The sequence below is a fragment of the Varanus komodoensis genome, unplaced genomic scaffold (genome assembly GCF_004798865.1).
Source record: "Varanus komodoensis strain SLA01 unplaced genomic scaffold, ASM479886v1 scaffold9, whole genome shotgun sequence".
Classification (NCBI taxonomy): domain Eukaryota; kingdom Metazoa; phylum Chordata; class Lepidosauria; order Squamata; family Varanidae; genus Varanus; species Varanus komodoensis.
In genome coordinates this window covers 28,747,208-28,773,817 of record NW_025336598.1, presented here as the reverse complement: position 1 = coordinate 28,773,817, position 26,610 = coordinate 28,747,208, and the positions used below count along the sequence as shown (strand labels likewise).

General features: G+C 39.0%; 2 protein-coding genes across 3 annotated transcripts; both read left to right on the top strand.

The window, feature by feature from the left end:
• The first annotated feature begins 1,634 nt into the window (after nucleotides 1–1,634).
• BBS5 (Bardet-Biedl syndrome 5) lies at nucleotides 1,635–15,156 on the top strand. Of its 2 annotated transcripts, XM_044418166.1 has the most exons (12): nucleotides 1,635–1,753; nucleotides 3,978–4,060; nucleotides 5,890–5,955; nucleotides 7,262–7,311; nucleotides 7,720–7,847; nucleotides 8,801–8,936; nucleotides 10,804–10,899; nucleotides 12,204–12,266; nucleotides 13,130–13,264; nucleotides 13,390–13,473; nucleotides 14,598–14,621; nucleotides 14,741–15,156. In XM_044418166.1, exons 1-12 carry the CDS (start codon nucleotides 1,680–1,682, stop codon nucleotides 14,840–14,842), a joined length of 1,041 nt encoding a protein of 346 aa, XP_044274101.1. In that variant the 5' UTR covers nucleotides 1,635–1,679; the 3' UTR covers nucleotides 14,843–15,156. The 2 variants fall into 2 exon arrangements, with proteins under 2 accessions (XP_044274101.1, XP_044274102.1); XM_044418167.1 differs by lacking the exon at nucleotides 12,204–12,266.
• Nucleotides 15,157–17,916: 2,760 nt separating this feature from the next.
• KLHL41 (kelch like family member 41) lies at nucleotides 17,917–26,373 on the top strand. The gene is made up of 6 exons (XM_044418165.1): nucleotides 17,917–19,127; nucleotides 21,637–21,794; nucleotides 22,058–22,165; nucleotides 23,235–23,420; nucleotides 24,446–24,592; nucleotides 26,038–26,373. The coding sequence occupies exons 1-6, from the start codon at nucleotides 18,018–18,020 to the stop codon at nucleotides 26,147–26,149; spliced, it is 1,821 nt and encodes a 606-aa protein (XP_044274100.1). The 5' UTR covers nucleotides 17,917–18,017; the 3' UTR covers nucleotides 26,150–26,373.
• The last annotated feature ends 237 nt before the right edge of the window (nucleotides 26,374–26,610 follow it).

Sequence of the window (26,610 nt, the reverse complement as noted above, 5' to 3'; positions counted from 1 at the left end):
GCACCCCCTCCCGTGCTGGAGAAAGAGTCCTTTCTTCCATCAAGGACCAGACCTTTCCCATGTCTATTTATCTGCTTGAGATTCACACAGGCTTGCCATGTTCTTATTCCCTGCATATTTGCAACTTTCATGGTGGCTAGAACCAGTTTCCACTGTCCCTTTGATTACTGTATTTGAGGTCAGGCTAGCGTGTTAGCTGCGGGTTACACAAAGTTCATTTTGTTGTTATCAGCCCTCCCTTCTGGGACAGTATAACTGTGGTTTTACTATGTGGCCTTCCTCTGGCCAACTATTTTTGGGGCCTTCCTCTGGCCAATTACTTTTGGGGTGTTTTGGGGTGCTGCAACTGGCAATATTTTCTTGGAAAGTGTGTATTTTTAAAAAGAATGTTTTTATCAAGGATATGTGAAACAATTGGAAAGCATCAACATCAAAAAGGCTATCTGAATCCTCTGAATTAAATTGCTGAAATGAATGTATGTATGGTGGAAACTAGGAGTTGTTTTCTAAACAGAATGACTGTGTGCTCAGTTCTGAAAACAATACTCCAAAACAGACTGTTTTAATAGAGGTGCCTGCTCTGAGGTTTTGCACCTGATTGCAGTTGGTAACCTACTAAAAACAGAGACTTTAATTCCAGAGGGTAGCCACATTAGTCTGCTGCAGCAGAATCTGTCTTGTAGCACCTGAAAGAATTGCACATTTAGGACACAATCCTATGCATGTTTAGGCAAGCAAGGTCCTACAATTGGCTGTCTGGCAAGCTGGCAAATGCTACAAGCTGTAGGACATTTTCTTTCTAAACGTACATAGGACTGCATCCTTTCTGTGGCACAAGTTTTCATAAGATTGTAGACTACATCAGATGCATAGTGTTACAGAAGTTCTAGATAATCGATGGTGCATGTGTGAGGATTCTAAGCAGTAGGGGTAGAAGAAGATTAAATTCAGAATCTTTGGCTTCACTATAATTATCCCCATTATGCACCTTATGTACAGCATAGAAACCTTAAACTTGCTCTGTACCCTTTCTCTCTCTCTGTCTCTCTCTTTTTATATGCCTTCCCTTATGCATGGCATCTCAAGACGGCTTAATCATTAAACCATGCATCTGATGAAGCAGGGTCATCTGAACCGTGGCTCATGGCACATTACATTTGTTAGCTTGTAAGGCAATACAAGAATCAAGGACCAATCCTACGGAATTTTATTCTAGCGGGGCGGGGGAGTCCTCGATGCATGCCTGACATGGGTATGCTAGAAGTTTTAGGGGTTTGCTTCTTCCATGTTGTTCTTGGAGCTTTGAAATCTTTCCGCTCCAAGGTTAATACATCACTGAGCTTTCGTGGAGCTACTTACTGCCTAGGAAAGAAGCTTATTTGCCACCCGACAAGCAAAGCCGTCTTTCACAAGCGCCAGGGAGACAGAACAGCAGGCATCCTCCGGACTTTTTATTTTCCGGCAGGGTGGAGGGATCTCCGATACACTTGACGCCCAATACGGCAAGAAGACTAGGCAAAGCGAGCCCTCTCAAAGGCTTGGCGGCAGCACCCCGCCTCCCACTGCCTCGGCGAGGGAGCTAAGCGCGTGCGCGCCGAGGAAGTGTGTCTCTTGTCGGCGCCGGTCGCGACGTTGTCAAGGAAGAGCGTGCGGACGCCGCGGAAGGGTGGGCGGTCGCCATGGCGGCTACGGCTGCGGCGGCAGCGGACTCACTGTGGGAGGACCGGGATGTCCGCTTCGACATCTCCGCGCAGTGAGTGTTCTCGCGCGAGCGCCGGGGCGGCCTGCCGCGGGCAGGTCTCGCCGTGTGGGACGCGTGTTTGCAGGCCAGCGGAGGCGCGAGCGCCGGGCCATCCCGAGGGGAGCCGCTGATGCCTTTGGCCCCCCGATGCCCCCTAACGGGCAAGGAGAGGAGCCACCCGCGAACGTCAGTCGCCACTGGGCAGCCACAAAATCTCAAGCTTTAATACGTCGGGGTCTTCACACAAGTATTTTGTTCCCTAAGTCCGTGGTTTGCCCTCTTTGCTTTGCAGCTGCGCAGAGCAAGATGTGCGGGCGGCGCAGTGGAGCTTCTCGTTGCCCTGCCGTTTAAAACCCTTCGACGCGGTTGGTCTCCGTATTTCCAGCCACGTAACTCGAGAACGATTTAGCGGAAGCTGTAATTCGCATCCTTTGTCTCTTTATGCACCGGGAGACCCGGTTCGAGCCACACTCAGCCGTGCGGCTCACTGGGACTCTCAGCCCAACCCACCTCACAGGGCTGTTGTTGCAAGGATAAGGTGGAGAGGAGGGGAATTATGTTAGCCGCTCTGATTTTCTTCGAAGGAAAAAAGGCAGGCTATAAATCTAATACATAAATGATGCTATCTAGCTTTGACTCTTTTTAATATCCTTTTAGTGGGTGTCTTGGACAGTTGCTAATCTCTCAGCTGCTCCTGTCTTACACAGTTGCTGTAATGAAAGTAAAGGGGACATGTAGGGCATTTTCTCAGCTCACTGGAGGAAGGAAAAATGGAGAAAACCATGTAAAAGTTCTTGGCCTACTTTGTTTCTGACTGATTGATTGTTTATCAAATTTAAAATGTGGTATCTTTGTGCAGCTGATATTTTGGAAAGAAGCTGATGGCTCTGACCTCAATAAAGCTCTGACCTGCAATTAGTTTCAGACTTCCAGTAACTACTGACTGTGACCTAGTCAGTAAATATGTACCACATGAATTATGGTTGTACTAACTGACCTGAGAGAAATTACTTACCTTGTAGATGTGACTACTTTTACACTGTTTATTTTTGTGAGAGCATGACACTTAAAAAAAAATTCTTAAATAAGCTCTTTCTTTCAAAATTGAAGTAATTTTTTTGTTGCTAACACTGAATGTATTTGAATCCCCTCAGAGGGAATGCATTTTTGGACCCCCAATTTAGATATATGAAGTTTTTGTATTCATGCCAAATGTATATATGTGAATGTGATTAATTAGGGCACAGTAGATCTGACTTGTAGCTATGCAACTGCATAGTTTCTTATTGTTCACAACTGAAAGGAAGCACATTCTGGCAAGGGGACCAAGGGACAGGCTGCACACTGATCTCAGAGAAATAACATAGTATCAAAAGGGAGACCAACCTGGTCCCATACATGGGCCAGGAAAATAACAGCTGAGATTTTGCTTATCCCTTCTATGCCAGAAAGAAAATATTAATAATGAGAATAATAATGCAATTAACTAGTGCCTGAGATTTTTTCCTCTTCCCTTCCATCAATTTCCCTTTTGTATTATGTTTATTAGTTTAAGGCTTTGTTCAAACATAATGACAATCCATAGGTTGTTTAAACCATGGATTGTTGGGGCCACAAGCAGTGAATCAAACACATTTGCTGCTGCATGCTCACCACTTCATTTTGAATAGCTTTGAAAATGTCGATATGATCTCAGTACCTGGAACACTAGCTTATTTAGAATTTAAAAAATTAGAATTTAATCCAGCCATCACCCATTGATTGCTTAATCCTACAATGATCTAGAGTTCTGGTTTGAATGTCACATCAGGCAACCCAGGTATGGAGTATTTCTGGTTTATTGATTTACTCTGATTAAACTTGGAAGCAATTAATGCATGGGAGGGTTACTGTTAGGGTTAGGAAAGGGTTAGGCCATAGAATCTTTGCTTGTCATCTCACTAATTCATGGGTTAAACAACCCATGTATTGGCATTACAAGCAAACCAGGTCTGTAAATCTGAGATCAGGAAGGTTTTATTCTATGTTAATTGCTCAGGCAACCTTTTTTGGATTGAAGAGCTTGGTAATAATGCTTTCAATAAATAAATTGACATCATTTCAGAGTCATCAGAGACCCTGTATTTTTTGTGTGCTTTATTGTCCCAGAATGTTTCATTTGGACTTTATTGGGGTCACATAAATAAAAGCAAGCCATAAGTTGAGGCAGTATCTAAAAATATAATTACTGTTATAGGCAGATGAAAATGAGACCAGGAGAAGTTCTCATTGACTGTTTGGATCCTATTGAAGATACCAAAGGAAACAATGGAGAGAAAGGTAACTCTGGAAGTGTAGATTTCTGGATTATATAAATATAGGTTGCACCTATTAAGTAGATCTCACCTATAGTCTTCTAGGCTACCACATTTCTTTCAAATAGAAAAAGAAAACATTTTTCTTTTGTGCTTTGTTAAAGTCTAGTTTTGCTTAAGTTCAATCCACAGATATTTCAGTGAAGGAGAACCTGGGAATGTAAGATCCAAAGTGACACTTAAACTGGATCAGGAATGGTTGTTTATTTCTGATAAATAAACTTTTCTGCATCCTACAATTTCAGTGCAATTGAGAAGAAAATTCCTGCAAGAGAAGAAAATCTTCAGAGATTAAACTAACTCATTTTTTAGCTTTTAATTTTAAAAGATTTTTTTTAAAAAAATGGTAAAGAATGCTTGTGTATATAACTGAAAGGATGAGACCTGCTTCTCCCTCCTGTACTGTTAAGTGATAACAAAATACCTTTGTTTTCAACCAATGTTCTAACATGTTTCAGTTGCTTTCAGCCACAAATGAATTGTTATTGTTATACACAATCTGCAAAACCAATGAATTTTTTAGACTGTTTTCCCTCTCAGGGGCCATAGGTTTCCTTTCAGGCAGTTTTTTGAGTTTTTAAATGTATTTTTTAAAATATTCACGATCTTACATACTTCTGCATAATGCTGAGTTTGTAAAAGCCGCTACCATACTTTTGAATGAGCCTAGTTTGCCTCCAACATGCTCAACCATGGAGTTTGCTATTATTAGATCTGCAAGATTGTCACACTACTAGAATCTGGGATCATCCCATGAAACTGATTTGTGGGAAATTCAGGACAGATAAATTATAATTTTATGGAATTTACTGCCAGAAGATGTAGTGAGGGCCACCAAAACAGCAAAATCATGGCCTAAGTCTGTCAGTGGCTACTAGTCCTAATGGCTATATACTACCTCCTGTGTCAGAAGCAGTGTGTACACTAGTTTATTCATTTAATTGCTGGGGAACTTGAGCAAAAGGGTATTATTGCACTCAGATTCTATTTGTGGGTTTCCAAGGGCCACTGCTTGGCTACAATATGAATAGAATGCTGGATGAGATTGGATTCTTGGTCTGATCTAGCATAGTTCTTATTAAAATATTTATATTCCACCTGTATATTCTTTCCTCCAAATTAACGAGTCTTGAGCTAGGATTACCCTCTTTCCTCTCTTCTCCCTGATTTGCACAGTATGTAGGTAGGTCCTAAAACATGTAGTATTTTCCCATGGAAAACTTGCTTTTTTCATCTACAAGCATTGTATGGTTCATCTTCCTTGAAAGCATATATACTAGTACTGAACCCATTCTGCAAGTGTGAATTATTATTTAGTCCGACTGGTACCATCAACAAAGAAGAGGGTGATATCAGCAAGTTTGGGAGAACCCTAAATATTGCAAAAGTGCAATCCTCCCCCCAAAAAAACTTACATTGTGTATGTGTAGAATTCCAAAACAGTCCAGTGAGGACTGCATATGCTCACTGTACATATAGTGCAATGTCAGAAAATGGGAAGCTGTGGGGAGGGGAGGAAAGAGAATGATATGGAATATCCTAGAAAGGGATATATTGGCTGACAGTCTGAACAGGAGCACTGCATTTTGTTCTAGGTCCCACTTGTTTTGTTATATAAAGTTTTTTGCTTTTCTTAAGTGTCATTAATATATGAGGTAGGCTAGTGGATGGAGAAGTTCCTGCAGGAATACATGGAATTGGACTATATAGCTTTTAACTGTCTTCTGTCTCTCCAATATTATAATTATTTTGTTGTGAGTTATCTGGTTAAAGTTTGCTATTTTAAATTTTCAGGCAGACTCTTGGTAACAAACTTACGAATTATTTGGCACTCTATCGTACTTCCTAGAGTCAACCTTTGTAAGTAATCTGTTCCTTAAAAAAATCTGTAAGGATGATACAAAAACTTGCTTCTTGCTTCTGTACTGCTTGAGTGATGGCAAAGTACTTTTGTTTTCAACCAATGCTCTGTATGTTTCAGCAGCTCTCAGTTGCTAATTTATTGTTACTGTTAGACACAATCTGCAAAATGATGAATAACCTTTGGGCTCTAATATATCTTAAACTATCTTTAGATAGTTTTTCCTCAAAGAGCAAGTTATTTTTAAAAATCTAATTAAAAATTTTAAAATCCATTGTATTTTTCTAATCATTGTTTTTTCAGTCCACTCTGGTTTAGGACATAATCCAGCACTCTGCAACCCATTATACATAAGCATCCGTACTCATACTTTTCTGTGCATCTTCTGCATGCGTGAGGTGCAGCAAGAGTGGCCTCTGTTGCTACCACATCTCATGCTCTGTATTTTAACTAGATGGCTGTTTTGGGAGGGGATGGGAAGGAGCTGGGGGGCAAAAGAAAATGGTGTAAGCCCTTGCCCCCAGTTTCTTTCCTTTCCTGCTAACACAGGGTGCCCTGTTCTTCCTTGTCCAAAGCTCAGTTGTAACTTTGGCAGGCGGACAGCTGCCATACTCCTTTCTGCACTGGCTGCAGCTGGAGCTCTGAATAATACTGTTGTGTCCCAGATGACTTTAGAAGGCCATAGGATTGTGCCCTTAATATTTTAATGCTTTTTTTGCCAATTGTAGTATCTTTGTTTTATTGTTTTACAGCTTTATCGTTTTAAAATGTACACTGCTTTGATGACCTTTTAATAGATAGCACAATCCATACAATCTAATAATAAAGTAGTACAAAAAGACTGATTGATTGATTGAATAAGATTATGAATTATTCCTACATAAATTACTCATTTTTGTATAATGCTATGTAAATTTGGGCAGAAAAAAGTTACGCAACTCACAACTGGATGTTGTAGGTCTTTTCTCTAAGCATGCATGGGATTGTACTCTGAAGAAATGTTCTTAAATTACTGTGGAAAATTCTGTGGATACGTGGCATTCTAAAAAAAAGAAGAAGAAATACTGCTTTGTTTTACTGTTAATTGACAGTTGAGAACTTGCCTATTTGTTTTGAGGGTTATGCTTGGTTATACGTCATACTGTCACTTCATCTAAAGCATTCTGATAGCAAATTACTACATCTCGGTACTGAGGTTAACTATTTCACAACTTTCAGACTTATGGGGGTTTATTGTATATGCCATACAGAAGTTGGGACACAATGACATTAACAATATTATTTTTCTATTCCTGAATTGTTTAGCTGTTGGCTACAATTGCTTTGTGAATACAACAACCAGAACAGCTAACTCCGTAAGTTAAAGAAACGAGATTTGAATTAGTGATTTTCTTGCTGGCTACACTAGAGCTGTGGAACTCCTTTCCCCTGGAGAACTGCCAACAGCTAAATGCTACACGTTACAATCCAGTGCTTTATTTAGTTTGGCGTCTGGTATGATAGAAGAGTGGACCTTTTACATGCTATACTTTGTATTGAACAAATAATTTATATATTCAGTTTTAGTTGTTACTCATACCAGGCATTTGCAATAGGACTGATAAGGAATTTAAATATTTATGCAGTTGTATGCCTTACCCAAACGGAAGCTAAATTTTGCACAGCTGTGTATGATAGTATTTTAGGCACACTTTTAAATCAGTATACTGAAAACTAAGAAAGATTTATATTATAGTATTAAATCTCATGCTTTTCTCTTACAGAAATTAAGGGGCCAGACAGAAGCACTTTATATATTAACCAAATGTAACAATACACGTTTTGAATTCATATTTACGAATGTGGTTCCTGGGAGCCCCAGACTTTTTGCCTCAGTTATTGCTGTACACAGGTACTTGAGCTTAAAAAAAAGTAATTCATATTTAAAGTAAGTAGGAAAAGTGCACCAAAACACTTCTAATGAAATTGGTTTGGTTGCATGTAGTACATAAATTTTCAGAATGAAAGCTTTGAACATATTTTGGAATGTAATATAGCTTGGTAATGGCATGCAAATAGGCCAGTGTACAAAGCCAAACCTCTGTTTGAAGATCAAGCCTCCTTATCATCCTCTTCACCTTCTCCAGTTTCCCTCGCTCAGTTGCCAAATCGACATTCTACACATTCTGGAAGATTGAAGTTCCTTTCACATCATTTTGAGTTTTCTGAAATATTATTTTAATTAACCAGTTGATATGCGTTCATATATATGCCTAGTGAATTCCTAGACCTTTTTGGAGGGGCACTGTTTAATGTCGGAACCAAGAAGCTGTCGACCACTTAAGTTCATTACAAGGAAGAACCTGTGATAAAATATTTTAGGGTATTCTTACCTCCTGATAGGAATGGTCCTGTCCAGCTGTGCCCTCCACCATTGCCTGGTCTCCCAGTTTTCCTTTACACTTGCCAGTCAGTTGGCAGTGGCTGCTGGGTATGCTCAGTTCTCACTGGGCTTTGTGTTTTGGGCATGGGGGTGTCGCTTAGTTTATATGAAAAAAAAGTATTGTACTTCCGCATGCTGAAACCTTACTCTTCTTTCTCAGTAGCTGGGTTTTGGCTATAATCCTCTTGACACTTACCTGAGATTGTTCGTAACAGTGGGTGCATAAATGAATCAGAACTGCCATGTCATGGTGGAAAAAAATGTACATTCTGCCACCTGCTTTCTTTTTCTAAATATAATTCTATCTTTATTGCTCAAATTATTTTTCAGAACAGCAAAATTAAAAGGCAAATAGGAAACTTTTAATATGTTTTTTAAAATAAGCAATGATACACATGTTTAAACTGTTTCATTATTTCCAGAGCTTATGAAACATCAAAAATGTACCGGGAGCTTAAACTGAGATGTGCATTAATTCAAAACAAGCAGTTGAGATTACTTCCAAAAGAACAAGTATATGACAAAATAAATGGCGTCTGGAATTTATCTAGTGATCAGGTATAGTGTGATGCAAAGAAAGGGATCTGTAAGTGGTGTTAAGAATGTGTCTTTTTTTCCTTTCATACAAATGGGGTTGTATGGACACCTCACCAAAATGGTCCACCTGAAATTATGTGCAGTTTAGTGGAATCTTCATAGCATAGTAATTTATATTAATAAAATACTGTATATATATTCATTTATATATATACAGTATATAAATCGGCATTAGCAGCAACAATATAAGAATATAAGAGAACACAACACAACCAATAACAATTCAGTAACAAACAGTATAAGAACAAAAATGTAATTTAAAAAATACATATATAACAGTTTCAGTAATGAGGGACACACAGAGGAAAGAGTTAAACAACTTCATGTAGATCAAACACCATTTTAAAATGCTTGTGAAAAGAAAAGTCTTAATGGTAAAGCAGAAGGCCATCAGAGAGAAAGGCGGGTTGCTTAACAACCTAGGTGTGGCAACAATATATTCTCAACAATATGTACAACTGTACACTGATGCAGAGAAATGTCTGAGCCACATCTGCAAATAGATCCAAGTGCCTTTTCATCAGTAAAATAGCCCTTTCCTAAATTGCTTTTAATAGTATAGTTTGAAATATAAACTGACTGGTATTGTTCTGAGGACAAAAGAGCCGAAACCATGTGTTCATTCTCTCAGTTGTAGACTTTTGAGAGGGTTTAGATGGCCCACCCTTTATATGACAGTAGGCCTGACTTGCAGTGCCAGTTGGACATAGTACTGCTTTTTTGCTGGCTTCCTGAAAACGTGTGAACTTGGCTGAAATGCTGCTCAGTTTGCAGGACTGTGGTATTTATTGTGATGCAATGCACTAATTATCCCATGGTATGACAATTGTAATGATTATCCCATGATGTGTTGTGATGTTATCTCAAGGAAGCATTGTGCTGATGCTTACAAGAGGTAAATTATTTTTACCATTAGTTGGGTTGTAACTTGTAATAAACATTTGAGACAATGCCTTTTCGTTCTTGTCCAAAATACTCTTAATTTTTTTTACTAAAATGTTATCCAACTGATATTTAAATAAAATGTTTAAGGTTTTCATTTCCTTAGAATTTCTAGTAGTTAGAAAACCTTTGATTAGAAGTAAGTGTGCAAATCCAACCTTGCTTTTCTAGGATTGCATCCTGAGAACCATGACCAGAAGGATGGTCACGAAAGGGTTTTCTTTCTGCCTTCCCCAACGTGGGGAAGTGAGAGGTCCCTTCAAAGTGAAATGAGGCAAAGGAGGCTGCCAGAGGAGGCCAGCTTGACTAAAATTGGGCAGAGGCATCTCTGCTGTGCATGAAGCTCTGCTGGGACAAGGTGCCTCTTTGCAAACCTGCTTTGTTCCACTGCACCCTGTTTTAGAGTATTCCCCAACCTTGAGGAATAAGGTGCTCCTTTTCCATAAGTTTGGGCTTCTCAGGGTTCAGCCTACAACCATTCAGCATGCGAAAGAGTGTAATGGTGATTTTAATGTATAATGATTTTAATTTCCTTTTCATAAAGGAAAACAGTCACATAACTAGTTTTGTGAATCAAAATGTTCTTTTTGGATACTGCTGCTTTTACTTTGGCATATATTTCTGGGATTACTAATTTTAACTTGCATGCCTTTATCCTTGAATGTGCGTATTATTTTCAGTATGTGGTTCACCATGCTTTGCTGTGGTAACAAGTCTTCCACAATAACTTTAGGGTCAAGAATTGGTCAAGATTAATTTTAAGTTAAGGTTACTTAAGTGATAGTTTTACCAAATGAAATTTGCTATTTTATATAATATGGAGGAAAACATAATATGGAGTTATAGAAGACTAATCCAAATTAATTTTAATTTCTTTCTTTCATAGGGAAATCTGGGTACTTTTTTTGTTACAAATGTAAGAGTGGTTTGGCATGCTAATATGAATGACAGCTTTAATGTCAGTATACCATATCTACAAATTGTAAGTACCATAATATCGCAGTAAACATTTAAGACAAATTTTAATACATATGGATTGCATTGTTTTAATTGTAAAATATGTCTATATAAGCAGTATGGCTTACCTGGCAAAATGAATATTTAATTAATGAATATTGATATATACCTGACAATACTAACAAACTCTCGAACTGATATGGGCATGTCTTCTCTGGTTGTTAAAATGACTGATCTTTCAGTCAGATGGTGAAAGGGAAGTTGGTGTCTTCCATATGAGAGCCCTGAACTAGATTACTTCTCTGAAGCATACACTATTTACTATGCCTTTATCATGCTTTCCATGTTCAGCCATTCACTGATGGATCGGTAATGCTGCTTGGTTGAGATGAGAGCAAAGTGCAACCTTCCCCAGCCTGGTGTTCTTTAGCTGTTTCGGGCTGTAAGTCCCAGTACTCCTGCTGCTGCTGCTGGTAGGGGTTGAAGTATAAAACATCTGGAAGGCAACAGTCTGGGGAAGACAGACATAGGGGATAATTTTAAGATTAGCGTCTGGGACCTAAGTACATGTGATGCTAACAGAGTGATTACAATTACATCATTAAGATTTTTAAAAATAGGCCCATGGTGGGAAGCAATTATTCTTGGTCTGCAAGAAGGTTATTTAAGACTTCCCTCCATAGCTGCAATCTCAGTTTGTGTGCATGTGTGTTGTGGGCAGTTTTCAGTGAAATTGTGTCTGGGATGGGTAGGAATAAAGATCCCCTTCTCACATGATACAGTTCTGATTATGATGCCTCCCCGCTGCCCCCTGGGCTTCTCGGGTGGGTGTGCATGTGTGTTTAAATCATGCCGAATGAACTTTGCAACAGGATTGTAGGGCAGGCCCATATTACAGGTGGGGAGGAGAGGTCAAAAGATAGTGGCTTATCCCAGGCCATTCAGTGAAAGGTCTTAAACGTTTACAAAGTGGGAACTTTGGCTCATAGTTCACACTCTTAATCATCGTGCCACACTAGCTGTTTAAAAACAAAGCCAGTTTACTTGGTTTCTTTGACAATCACTGTACTGTTAGTTGAAAATACTATAGCTTTCAAGCCAAAGAGGAAATACTGATCCAAATTTACAAAACTTTTTCACATGTTGTTCAACATTTGTGGTGTTCTTCTGTACCAAAAAATGTATTTTTATAATTACAAAGTATTGGAAATAGAATAATTCAGGAAGTTGGTGTTGGTCTTTTTAGTTAATTCTCTTAAGGGATCACATTTAAAGGAAACTTGATTTTAACAACAAAAACCCTTGCTTTGTTTGTTTTTACTTTACAAGCGCTCAGTAAAGATTAGAGACTCAAAATTTGGCTTGGCACTTGTCATTGAAAGCTCTCAGGCGGTAAGAAACATCAGTAGCATGTTTTAACTTCCATTATTATGCCATTTGAAACTTAAAATTCATTTTTAATGTCTTCCATCAAACATCCATACTCTGAGATATTTAACCTTATGGAAATTGCTGTTTTAATTAGGATGTCATCATAGTGCTAACAAATACAATGACTGAGTTTTGAATGTTCCAGATAATGACCATGATAAATAACCACCAGGTGACCAATCAAACCTCTGAGTGAGACACCAATCATATCAGCTTGGTCACTTACTATTTTTGAGCATTGTATTCCTGTGAAAGTTTAGGCTGCAGTTCTAAACTAAATTGCTTCTGGGTAATTCTTAGAGAAAGACTGTTTGTGAAGAAATTACTTCAGAAACACACATGTCATTACTGGTTTCATTTCCCAAGCTACAGCTAAAATGAGATCAGTGTTTACAAATAACTCTCAAGCTAGGATTGTTCTGTCACCTTTGCAAGATCTTAAATTATAACCGTTCATGAAAAATGAGTGACACTAAACCCTGTATACTGCAACACTGTACCAACGGTGCAATCCTATACATGTCTTCTCAGAAGTATGTCGCATTTAGTTTAATTGGGTGTATTTCAGGTAACTGTGTATAGAACTGTAGCCTAAGTTGGTGGAGCTCTAAAAATTGTTGTATCTGAATGGACTACAAGTTTGAGCATGCGTTCCATCAGTTTATCTTACCTTTCTAATGCCAGGCTGACTGTGTCTTATCTAAGAAGTGGTACACTGAAAAATGTACATGAAAGTTAGTCAAAACTTTTTTGTTGGATTTGGTTAATTTAGATATGTTTAATAACTATGAGATATTTTATTTTAATGTATTACTTTCTTGCAGACTGGTGGTTATGTGCTTGGATTTAAGATTGACCCAGTTGAAAAATTAGAGGGAACAGCAAAAGAAATAAATTCACTGCATAAAGTATTCTCTGTTAATCCTATATTTGGAGTGGATTATGAAATGGAAGAAAAGGTATTTCAATTTTAAAATAAAGCTTTGCAAAAATGAAAATGAAAATTAGCTACTTATTCTGTTTAAAAGAATAAAGGAATTGATTTAGGCTGATAGATTGTTTCATTTCATTTGTTCATTTTCAGCCTCAGCAGCTAGAAGATCTGACAGTAGAGCAGGTACAGGATGATGTAGAAATAGAAGCAGATGAGCAGACAGATGCTTTTGTGGTAAGGTTCTGCTGAAAAATAATAAACCTTTGAACATTTTTCTTCAAGGCATGTATCCAGTCTTATGCATGGTTGCCTGGTAGTGTGTCCTTCCCGTCTAGTGAGGACACGCTGGAGGAGGGAGGGAACAGGCTGGAGGAGACTCAGGGTATTTGATGTTCTTGCGTGTTTGATCTCTGCCTGCTCCACCAGAATACCCCCTTTCCTCTTCTTCTGAAGTTACTTTTCTGATCTTGAGAGGACACTCAGCATGGTTCTTTCTGTGTTCGTTGCAAAGGGGCAGATTTTCAGCTCCTCCTCCTAACATTGGAGCATGTTTCCAAGCAAACCTATGGTTCCTGTGATACTTTCCTAAGTACCATGGGATTGCTCTGTAACATACTTAAAAAATTTGAACTATATCATATTCAAAAAGTGGTTAGCTTGTATTCCCAAGAGAAACATAGAAACAGTGAGTCAGAAGGGGCCTTCTGGGCCATCTAGTCTGAGAAGCTAACAAGTGACATTAATTTTTCATATTTCAAAATATGACCATATATCTTCTTCAACTTTATATTGTACTACTTTAAAAACTGCCTGATGATTTTGCTTAAATATTTTCAGCTTCCTACTTTTTCATTGATTTCCATGTGGATGTTTTAATATTAGCTTGAAACTCACCTAAGACATAATACTAGTACATTCTGTACTGTTTTAGATAATCCTAACATTTATGCATAAAGAATAAATAAAAACATGTTACCATGGTGTATTAGACTGAAGTGAATTGCTTTAATTGTTCAAAACTGTTTAGTCAATGCATCGCAAAATAAAAACTTTATTGAATTTGAAAACAGGTAGGAAAATGGATTCACTTTGTTGAATACTACTGTATTGAATAGATGCAGAGTTGCAAAGAAAAAGTACTTGTTTCTTTTGTTTGTTAGATTACAAATGAAGGTATTAATACAATATGGAATAAGGAAAAAATGAAACAGTGCCAAAACATGGTTTAAAAAACCAGTTTAGATATAACAGAAAACGGCAGGCTTTTCATTGAACTATGATGCTGCCTGTATTTGCATTAACAAATCTTTAATACTTAAACAATTCATTGACAATTACTTTTACCTTGTCTGTTGCAGGCCTATTTCGCTGATGGGAACAAGGTAAGAATGCTTTTATTTAAAAATAAAATTGAATGATGTATTATTCCATAAACTAATAATATTAACCTTTGTTTTGCTTGCATTTTCTCTCTTGTTCTCTTGTTTCCTGGAAAATAAAGCAACAGGACCGTGAACCTGTTTTTTCTGAAGAACTAGGACTTGCAATAGAGAAACTAAAAGATGGGTTCACACTGCAAGGACTTTGGGAAGTAATGGGTTGACATACATCTAAACAATATGCAATAGATAAAGATGTTTAGTTTGTAAAAGTTATACCTTGGTACCTTTTAATGAAGTGGCTATAGCTACTTGATTTACCAGAAAGAGTAGAGAACGATGTACAGTTTTCATGTTATTAAATAAGATCTTATATTTGTAAGAAATATTTATACAGTGTATTGTTTTGTATTTGTATATAGTGCTTTCACTGTTGACTTTTTAAATTATTTGCTTATTTAGAACATTATGTATTGATCTCATATAAAGAACATATGTATTGATCTCATGTAAATAAAGACTTATTTAAGGGAAAAAATGAGAGATGTCATATTTCTGAATGACGCTGTACCTTAAAGTTTGCAAAGCAGTGTAGAAGCAAGAGGTGGGAGCAAGGAAATAAGCCACGGCATCTTCATTCTGTACCCCTCTTGAGGATGTGGAGTCCAGAGCTGGCTTCCGCCCTCTCCTACATGAGGCTTTGTGCTTGCATCCAATGGCAATAATGCCACTGAGAGCAGCTTGCCACAGACTAAATTGGATTACTGAGTGATGGTGTTTCCTTTTGGGTGTGGAAAAGTGGCATCTCCTCCCCCTCCCCCTCCTTCCCTGGCCAAACTGGATTTAGAATGGCTCCATTCACCAGTAAAACATTCTTCACTCATTCCATCAATTTCATACTGGATACTTCTTAACTTTGAATGCATTTTATAAAATAAGTGGCAATCTATTGGATGGTAGATTTGTGCAATTCACTGGGTGCTTTATCACATTTAGATCTTTGGCATACCATTGCACCTTTTAAAAAATCTCTTCAGCCTGATTTATCTAATTTCTTGATTCTCTTTGCTGTCTAATTATTGCTGAAGACAAATTTAATATGCACAGGCCCTCCCTACTGCTGATTCTACTTTGTAGCATCAAACCTAAGAATCTTTTGATTATTGAATTAGATGCTAGCTAATACGTATTGCTCACCTCATTTATTAGTTCTCTATGCCATCACAGCTACCGTGTCACCTCATTGAACATTAAATTGGAAATAAATCCAATTTCAGTGCAACTTATTTCCAAATAAGTGTGATGAATGATCTGATCATTGTTTTGCTAAAAGTCACCAAATGCTGAGAATCCATAAGTCTAGAATTTCTTCCTGCTGAAGATTCACCCAGCTATGATAAATATGTTGAATTCAAATGCTAGTGATATTAATGTACTGTCACTGACTTTGACCTTTGGACAAATCCCAAGTAGAATTCAATATGTATATCCAAAAGCATTCAGAACACTGTAATCCAGTTAAAACATTCTACACCAGCTTTCTTTATGTAAAAATAGTTTCCCAAAGGGGGCAGAAGTTAATGTACTACAACATAATGCTTGCATCCAGTGATCCAACAGTGTTGCATGCAAAATTAAATGTCATTTATTGTTTGAGAGAGGCAGCTGTTCTGTTTTCAAGTGAGATAAGACCTTGCACACAATTTCTATAAATGGAAAAATGTCAAATGACCTGTTCATCCGGCTGTTATTATAGCAGCTGATCTTTTGAGAATATATTGGGAGAAGTCTATTTAATCTTCCCTAACTTGTAAGGTTGAATCCAGCTCACTCTGAAATCACTGGGACCTATGTTAGTCATGACTAACTTTTCACTTCAATTTCCATGAGGCCTTTATGTAGTCAACTTGGTCAGGACTCAGCCCATTCCTTCTGATACAGTCTCTTCTAAATTGAAAGAATGAAGGTGAATATGAGTAAATGGTACCAAACAACAAGCTCTGAGTGCTGTTCTCACTGATTCACAGTTGGAATGTTTTTTTTTTTTTACTTCAGCAGTGGGAGAACTTCCTATTGTGTGAAGTCAAGTGAGCACTTAATTTGCTGCCATGAAATGTATATTTTAAAACGATTCTAGCAGAATCCATTTTGCCATTCTTGAGCCCATTTTAAGCTTTAAATTATATAAAACATATATAACCTGGTTGAGCATTCATGCGTAGCCTGACTGTTAAGCACTCACTGGATCACTGATCCATTTAAAATATGTTAATATTTGGGATTCAGCCCTGCTTTTATTTTAAATCAGTGGCTATTTGACCTTTGTGTAATGCATGGGTCCTCAAACTAAGGCCCGGGGGCCGGATGCGGCCCACCGTGTCCATTTAACCAGCCTGCCCCACAAGTTTTGCACTCGCCGGGCGCATGCCTGACTTGTTCACAAGGAGGTTGTTTTGGACTAGTTCGGAGAAAACAATCTCCTTGTGAGCAAGCTGGCGCCTCGCTGTGCGCCCGGTGGCAGCTTGCTTGTGAGGAGATCGTTTTGGAGAAAATGATCTCTCGCGAGCAAGCCGGTGCCTTGCCATGCGCGTGCCCAGCGGCGGCTTGCTTGCACGGAGGTAGTTTTGGACTCGATCCCGTGACCAAGCCGACGCCTCTCCTCACACACACCCCGTCCCCACCTCGCCTCATGTGCGCAAGTGCACACGCACCCCACCCCCTCACCGGCCTGCGCCCCCCTGCCGGCACCACCTTGGCGGTCTGCACCCACTGCTGGCACCTGTCAACTGGCCTCCTTTAGAAAAAGTTTGAGGACCCCTGGTGTAATAGGTAAGCATACTGACAGAACAAAATAATTTTCTAGATGTATTCAGCGTACATTTAATAGGAATTGGTACTCATGGGCATATACTTTGTCCCAGTTTCTTTGAAACAATCACCTTTTAAGCAGTGTGAATGAATCTGTTATGAATGGCCACCATAATTTCATCTGCTGACTTCCAGCTTTTCAGAACATGCTTTAGAGTATTAAGTAAGAACAATGTTTTAGAGATCTGCTTCATAGCATCTTCTTTGGACCTGATGCTACACCCTTGTTAACGCAGGCTTCTATAAGTAATCGCAGTGATTCAGTGTGTGTAACCAAGTAAAACTGATTCCCTAGTGACTAAAAGCAACAGTTGCTTCTTTCAATTCATGACAGCTGCAAACTCCACTCTTCTTTCCACACCATGCATCCTAAATTCCAGCCTATGAAAGTTGGTTCCTATATTTAGCTGGCTAGATTAAATTACAGAAGCTTCAAGCTGGGCAAAGCACATTGATCTGTCTTTTTCTGGCAGACCTAGGTACCAGCAAGAGGGCTTTCTCTTCTACCTCCTTGTCTAAGCCTTCTGCATAATGGATTCCCAAAGAGAACTCACTGAAGAGCTTCGCCTTTATCAATCCACTCTTCTTCAGGATGGCCTCAGGGAGCTTTTGGAAGAGAAAAAATTTGTTGATTGCTCCCTAAAAGCTGGGGATAAAAGTCTTCCTTGTCACAGATTGATTCTATCAGCCTGTAGTCCTTATTTCCGCGAGTACTTCTTATCAGAGCAAAGTGAGGAGAAGAAGAAAGAGGTAGTCCTCGATAACGTCGATCCGGTCATTCTCAACATGATTGTTAAGTACCTTTATTCTGCGAGCATCGACCTCAATGATTCTAATGTGCAAGATATCTTTGCCTTGGCGAGCCGCTTTCAAATTCCTTCTATTTTCACTGTGTGTGTTTCTTACCTCCAAAAAAGACTTGCTGTTGGTAATTGCCTGGCCATCCTTAGATTAGGTCTCCTCCTTGACTGCCCAAGACTAGCACTGTCTGCCCGTGATTTTGTCTCAGACCATTTTGTGAAGATTTGCAAAGAGGAGGACTTCATGCAACTTGCGCCTCACGAACTCATCTCAGTTATTTCGCCAGACAGTTTGAATGTTGAAAAAGAGGAAGTGGTTTTTGAGGCTGTAATGAAATGGGTGAAGACAGATAAAGAGAATCGAATGAAGAATCTTGGAGAAGTGTTTGACTGTATCCGCTTTCGCCTGATGGAGGAGAAGTATTTCAAGGAACATGTTGAAAAGAATGAACTAATCAAGAGCAACGCTGATCTTTCGAAAAAAGTGAAGGTTATTAAAGATGCCTTTGCTGGGAAATTGCCTGAGCCTACCAAAAGTGCAGGGAAGTCGGCTAAAGGAGAGGTTAATGGCGATGTAGGGGATGAAAATTTGCTCCCTGGTTACCTAAATGATATTCCAAGGCATGGAATGTTTGTCAAAGACCTCATTCTTCTAATCAATGATACTGCTTCTGTGGCTTATGATCCTACAGAGAATGAATGTTACCTGGCAGCGCTGTCAGAACAGATTCCCAGAAATCATTCCAGCATAGTCTCTAAGCAAAAGCAGGTCTATGTCGTGGGAGGACTGTATGTGGATGAAGAGAACAAGGAACAGCCTTTCCAGTCATACTTTTTCCAGGTATAAATCTCTTGGTTTTTTGGGTATAAGTTAGCTCCAAGTGCTAAAAAAGCAATGTTTGTGTACATCTCTGGCATATAATTACTTTGGTTCACCATCTCTCAGTTTCTAGAAGTTGTACATTCTGTAGGATCATTCTAGCTTGGGGTCATAATAGTTCAGAGAAGCAAAGATGCTTGATAATTCATCGCATCATTCTGTCATGCTGCTTACCTGTAATATTGTCACATAATTTCACCATTCCTTGTAGACTATTCTCAGTGCTATAAGCCTTTTCCAGTAACAGCTTCTTTACATTTTCACTGGTAACACTGTATTGCCAGTGCATGTCAGTGAAAGTGAATTGTATTGGTTTTGTAATAGAAACCATGGAACTGTGTCCTCTTTGTCATGAGTGCATTGAATACATGAATGGGGTCAGCAGAATGGCACTCACTGATAGCCCTGCCATGTTAAATACTTGGAATGGAAAGTCTAGAGAGGCCTACACGTGTGCCGTTCACACTTGCGTAGGCTCTTTCAGAGCTTCCATCAAAATGAAAAGAGAGTGAGGGCACAGCCCATGCTTGAGATCCTACTCCCCTTGATGCTTGTTCAGACGAATAGCTGGTCTAAGCTTGATTTTTAATTTTGGCCAATGTGTCTCATCCATAATTTTCTACTATGTTACTCTTACATTTTGTCTCACATATTTTGGCATCCTAGTCCATTTCTGGAGGGCATGGTATCTTCTGCAGACACCTTATGTCCCTCCATTCACACTGATTTCAGCATTTAATGCTAGGTCTAATTCATCCATTTATATACAGTCTGACTGCACATAGGAAGCTGCCTTATGCTGAGTCACACCACGGGTCCATCTAGTCCCATATTGTCATCGCTGACTAGCAGCAGCTATCTGGGGTTTCAGACATCAGTTTATCCAGCCCTAACTGGCAATGCCAGAAATCTTCTGAATGGAAAGCATGTGCTGTAGCACTGAACTATGCCATTCCCTATCCTATGCAGGCTTCTAGGTCAAGACATGTTGTACATTTGATCACCTCGTAAATGTTCTTTATTAAGTTCATTACAACATAATACATTCTCCTCTTGAGGACTGAATTTAAATATCAGAAGCCAGGAATGGACAGTTTGTAATTTTTCTACAATGTGCGATTTTGCACGTAATGCTAATACATAGTTAATAGTATCATGGGCACAACAACAGTGAGCCTCTGATGAGGCTGTGAAACCAAGAAGCATCTGTTTCCACTTTTCAGTCAGTTAAAATTCCCTGCTACTTATGAATTTGAGAGATTCTGTCCAGTTTAAACCATGATAAATCAATGGCTGGTTAATGTGAGATTATTAACTATGGTTTGACCTTGGCTTGTTGAAGAAACCATAGTTTGAAGAAACCAAGATCCCCCAGAATGCTGTTGCAATTAAAAAATTTGGTTAATTGAAAGTTGGAAACTGCTATTTGCCCTGTAAGAGGAAACAATAGTAGCAATATTTTCACCACAGGGCAAACCAGCACCCAATCTTTTCTTTCTCCAATCCTATATAGCTTCTATTAATTTTAAAATTAAACAGAACACTCGTGATTTTGTGTTGGGAGCATGTGGTTAATCTGGAGGGGAGAAGAGATAGGCAGAGTAATCATGAACACCCATACCTCCAATGCGTTAAATAGGACCACCATTGTATTGACTCTAGCTTAAATAGATTTTGCAAGACATAGTCCTTGGTAAGCTTGCTGGAAGCCAGTCCTAACCCAGTTCTCATGCTAGATGTGTGCAGGAGAGAGGTAGGAGTTTTAGGGCCCTCTATGAGCCCCAATTTATACCTGGAAAGTGTCACCAGGAGAACCAACCTGCATTCCAGTTGGTTCCAAGGCAGGTAGCAGCTGGACTAGCCACTCTGCAACCCCTTCCCTTCCCTTGTAATGGCACAACGGGAATCACCAGTAAGTTGGAATCTGTTCCCTGCTCACAGTCCTCCCCTTTCTGCTAAAACAGAATGCCTCTGAATAACAGGGAATTTTCTTATGCTCTACATGAAATATTTGCAAGAAGGACTCCCTGTTTCAGCTCAGCCCAGTTCTTGAGGGGCTATAGTCCAGACTGAGTCTTCATGAGAACTAGACCAAAGTAAAGCAATCTTTAGGAATAACAGAACTGGAAGTAGCCACTGCAGTGTAAATTTTGAACAAGAAACAGTCATTGGGAAAGAGCAGAAATGCAGAGCAATGTAAAGTGGCAAACATCACTAATTGTTGGAGCATGCTACAGTATTTTTTGAGAGGATCCACAAAGGACCCAGAAACCTAGGAATATAGGTAGAGTTATCACCAAGTTGTTGATAGGTGGAGCTTGTAGGATGGGCTAAGCAAATCAGTTTCTGAATTCTAAATGTACAGAAGTTTTAAAAACCAGAAAACATTAAATCAGCTGTTATGGGGCAGATTTTGCTATGTAGGTTTTTGTTCTATGCTTTGCTAACATTTCTTCTGAACTTTGAAAAGCTGGACACCATAACTTCTGAATGGGTTGGCCTTCCTCCACTACCATCAGCCAGATGTCTGTTTGGACTGGGAGAACTGGAGAACAAGATCTATGTAATTGCAGGCAAGGACCTCCAAACTGAGGAGTCTCTGGATTCAGTGCTGTGCTACGATCCCACGTAGGTAGCAACATGCTATTCTTTGGTGGTACGTGACGGGGGCATGTATGTCCATTCCTTTTACCTCATCCAGGACCTTATAACTGGCTTTAGATGTTAATATTGTTTTGAATATTGTACGTTAGAGACTTCATATTGTGCATTGTGATGCTTCTGTGAACTCCCAAATGAGCTTGGGCTACTATAGTAGTGTGAATGAATGAGACTTTTAATGTATTTTCTGTTCAACTGAAATGACTTACTGATCACTTCTTACATTCCAGATCAGTCAAATGGAGTGAAGTGAAAAAGCTCCCACTCAAGGTTTATGGTCATGCTACAGCTTCCCATAATGGAGCTATATATTGTCTTGGGGGCAAGACTGATGATAAGTGAGTATCAGATTGTTTCAAAACTGTGTACATTTTCCTTTGGTATTTTTGCTCCTCTCTATGCTTTTCGCCTCACTTACCCTGGTAATGTTCTACACGCTCTCTAAATTTAGTTTGGCCCACAAGTTGACAGAAACAGAACCCTGTTTTAGAATTCTCCCGGTTTTGGCTGTGTAACTACTTCCGTGCAACAAGTTGGTGAACATATTGCTTTGCTGTAGAAACCAGTGTAGCATGAGCTTGAAAGAGTTGAGAATGTTAAGGTCAACCTATTACCGCAGAATTAACACAAAATCATAAGGGAGCAATAGAATTGATAGGAGGAACAATGAGGATCTAATTGTGATTCAACAAAAAGCCCACCAGTTAAAAGAATAGGCATTTAACTGGGTAAATATACTGGGAAATAAACATCAGCATTCTCTGGATACTGCTGTGATAACACATGGAGAAAAATGATCATAAATTTCATAGATTAAAATGTTTACTCAAAATGTATATTGTACAGTTTAATCACATTCAAAATAAACATGCAGAGTTTATCAATAAATTTTAATTCCTTAACCCTACAAGCATGAGCTATCTTTATTTTTATGGTTTTATAACATGCAGCAAAATTCAATAGGTATGTAATTACTCTTCCTAACTTGAAAAATCAGGGTTAACTATGGCCTGTGCTGGGATCTAGTTTTAGATGCCATATTTGCCATTCACTGTCATTGTATTATACTTTTTAATTGAGGTGAGCATAACTTTTTAAAAAGCATTTTATTTTAATTTTCAGATTGTTACAATTTGTTACAATTTTGAACAGACTATAATTTCAAAATAGTTAAAATGAAGCTTAAATAGTGCAACATACTGTAAGCTCTAGAACATGGCAGGATGAAGCCAGCCACTAAAAAGTACTGATAAATAAACAACTGATACAACATGAATCATTTAGTTAAGTGTTCCAAGTTGCGACTTTGTTAAAAACGCATGTGAATTTCAAATACCTGAAAGGTTCTGCTTATCTACACTGAAATGAGATGTGACTTCTGGGAACTATTGATGCTTCTTTCCACAGAAAATGCACTAACAGAGTATTCATATACAATCCCAAGAGAGGAGACTGGCGTGATCTTCCCCCCATGAAAGTGGCTCGCTCCATGTTCGGTATTGCTGTCCATAAAGGCAAAATTGTCCTTGCGGGAGGTGTTACTGAAGATGGCCTGTCGGCTTCTGTGGAAGCATTCGATCTCGCCACTAACAAGTTAGTGTTATCTACTCTCAGTGTTTAAGAATTCAATTCATGAGCTACTGTCCTGCCTGATTTTGCCTATTGCTACTTTGTCTTTTTGTTAAGTACTTCGATGTCCTCTTAATCACAGTGAACAAGCATTCATAGAACTGAATTACTCCTAGATTTCTTGTAGACTCACTAAATGTGCAATTAGTTGGCCTCTGCATTTGAACTGTCCCTAGACATCTCATTCTCAAGTGACCACATTCAAAGCAAAGATTTCCAACATTTCAGTACATATTCTCAGTGACCTTAGTGTTCTCATAGGAGTCCCACATCACAATGTGCTTAGAAGTTAGCTCCATTGCGATCAGTTGCAAGTGGTACAAATTAATGGCTCTCCTTAGTGAAATGCATGTACCTGGCAGTCCAATCAGTGCTGTCAGCCTTGGCAGCACTGGCCTCCCTTTTGAAGAGCAGGAGTGTGAATCTCCTGGGAGAGAAGGAGCATGCCCCCCTTTCTTCTCATATAATTAGTGTTTTGGGTACTATGTTTGTAGCACCAAGTACCAGACACATGATCCAGCAATGGTAACCTAATGTACTGTATCCTTCTGTGCTGTGTGATTGTGACCTAGCATAGATTCATATACTGTATACAGCAGCCTACTTCTACATGTGAATTGCTGTTCTTTGCTAGACATGATTGTTTAGAATAGAAACATAGAAACAGAAGTCAGAAGGGGTCTCCTGGACCATCTAGTCTGATCAGCCAGCTCTCATGGCACGCCTACCATGTACATGTCCAGCCTATCCTTAAACACCCTCACCAATGGGGCTATAGAAACATAGCATCACAGTACCTGATTGTGATTTTGCAGATTTTATTTCTCTACATAGTCTTTTGTCTCCAATTTTATAAAGATGCCTCCAGATGTTGCATATTCAGAACCAAGAGAGTAGAAATCCATATACAAATATAATATAGTTTTGAGCTGTCCACCCGCTTCCAGAATCATGTTTAAATACTAAACGTGCTATTTGTTAAATTACAGATGGGAGGTTATGCCAGAGTTCCCACAGGAGAGAAGCTCTATCAGTTTAGTTGATCTGGCTGGCTCCTTATATGCAATTGGTGGTTTTGCGATGGTTCAGCTTGAATCAAAGGAGTTTGCACCTAATGAGGTGAATGACATCTGGAAGTAAGTTTGTGTATTACTCTTCTTTTCTTGCCTAAGTCTGTCCAGGGGCTGGAACATCTCCACTGTGAGGAAAGGATACAACAGCTGGGATTGTTTAGCTTAGAAAAAAGGAGACATGATAGAGGTCTAAGAATTATGTATGGTGAGGCAAATGTGGGTATTTTATTTATAATAGGGAGACGTTTGTTCCCTCTGTCTTACTAGAAGCCAGGGTCATCCCACGAAGCTGATTGGTGGGAGATTCAGGACAGGTCATAGGAAGAACTTTCTCATATACTGCATAATTCAACTATGGATTTCACTTCCACAAAAGTTGTAATGCCCACGACTTTGGATGGCTTTGAAAGGGGATGGCATAAATTCATGGAGGTAAAGGCTATCTATGCCTGCTACGTACTCCTGATGACTGGATGCTTCCTCCAGCAGCAGAGGCAGTGCGCTTATAAACTAGCTGCTGGGGAATGTGGGCAAGAAGGTGCTGCTGCACTCAAGTCCTATTTGTGGCTTTCATCTGAGCATCTTATTGGCCGTGTACAAACAGAATGCTAGATTAGATGGACCCTGGTCTGCTCCAGCATGGCTCTTCTTAATGCAGCAAGCTCCATTGAGCTGAATGGGGCATATTTCTGAATATCCATGCATAGGATTGCAGTGTAAAAGACTAACATATTTATTAGACCTGGGTGAGATTATTTGTAGAGTCCAGTGAAGATCCACTGTTCTGGGCATGCTTTATGTACCAAATGTAGGTTTAGTTTATTTTTCTGCTAATATTCATGTAAGGCCTCACATAAAGAATGTTAATTCAGGGGTTTGGACTTCAAAATCCTGTACAGAGAACAAAATCTTAATATCCCTGACATGAAGGCACCACATGAAGCAAAAACTATCTAGTATTTGGAAGAAAGAATTAGCACAATTTAAAATCTTCAGCTGGAGGAAATAGCAGCGATAAGATGACCACAATGAAAATGAGATATTCTAAAGCTAAAAATGAGAAGAAACAACTCAGCACCCTAACTAGTCTTTTATTGTGTATCTCCTAATTAATGTGTGGGATTTGAAAACATTGAAGGGATTCACAATACAGACATTTTCATAATATTTTCCAAGGGAATGTCCTCAGTTGTGACTGCTAAAGGGTCTGAGGGTAGTACAGCATGTTACAGGAGACAATGGGTGGCTACCAAAAAAAGAAAGGGAGGTAGGGATGGGGGGGGGGGGAGCAAGAGCCCTAGTTTCCTACATGGTATTGTTATTTTTATATATTAACTTGCAGTTCCATATTTATGTTAGCAATTGAATTCTCAATCATACTGAGTTCCTGTAAGTACATAGATTATCCATGCATTTATTTTGAGGAATGGGATTAAAAATAACTGAGGGGTGGCCCATCTTGCTCAGAGTTACACTGCAGTCACTAATATTAACATTTGCCCCTGCAGATACGATGATGAGAAGAAAGAATGGTGTGGCATGCTGAAAGAAATCCGCTATGCATCTGGGGCTTCCTGTCTTTCAGTTAGCCTGAATCTGTTTAAGCTGTCAAAGCTGTAAATGGGAAGTCAGATGAGGAATATTTTATGGCCTCTGGTATTGATGTGTAAACCCATCCTGTACAGAGATTAATAACACAATTCATTCATTTAAATTGTTAATGTATCTATCCAAAATATGCATTAACTGTTGTAGGTGTAAAATTCCCCCACCCGTTTTTACTAACATTTTGAATTTGAAATAAATTGTACCACAAGTTTGAATAAAATTGAATTTGACAAAAATTAGTCTGGGAGCTTTGCAGTTTTCTGCCAGTGGAATTTCTGTTGCCATTCCACATGCAAATATAGTTGTTGCCCCAATCATCCAGGTTGTCTTGGTGGTCAAAGTATCTTTGATTGTTCCTTATCAAACCAACATTCACCATCTTTGTTATAATACAGATTTGTAGCCTAACTCCTGCTCTGTTCAAAGCAGTTCAAAGGACTTTCACTTTTTACTTACCTCTGTAGTTCACCAGA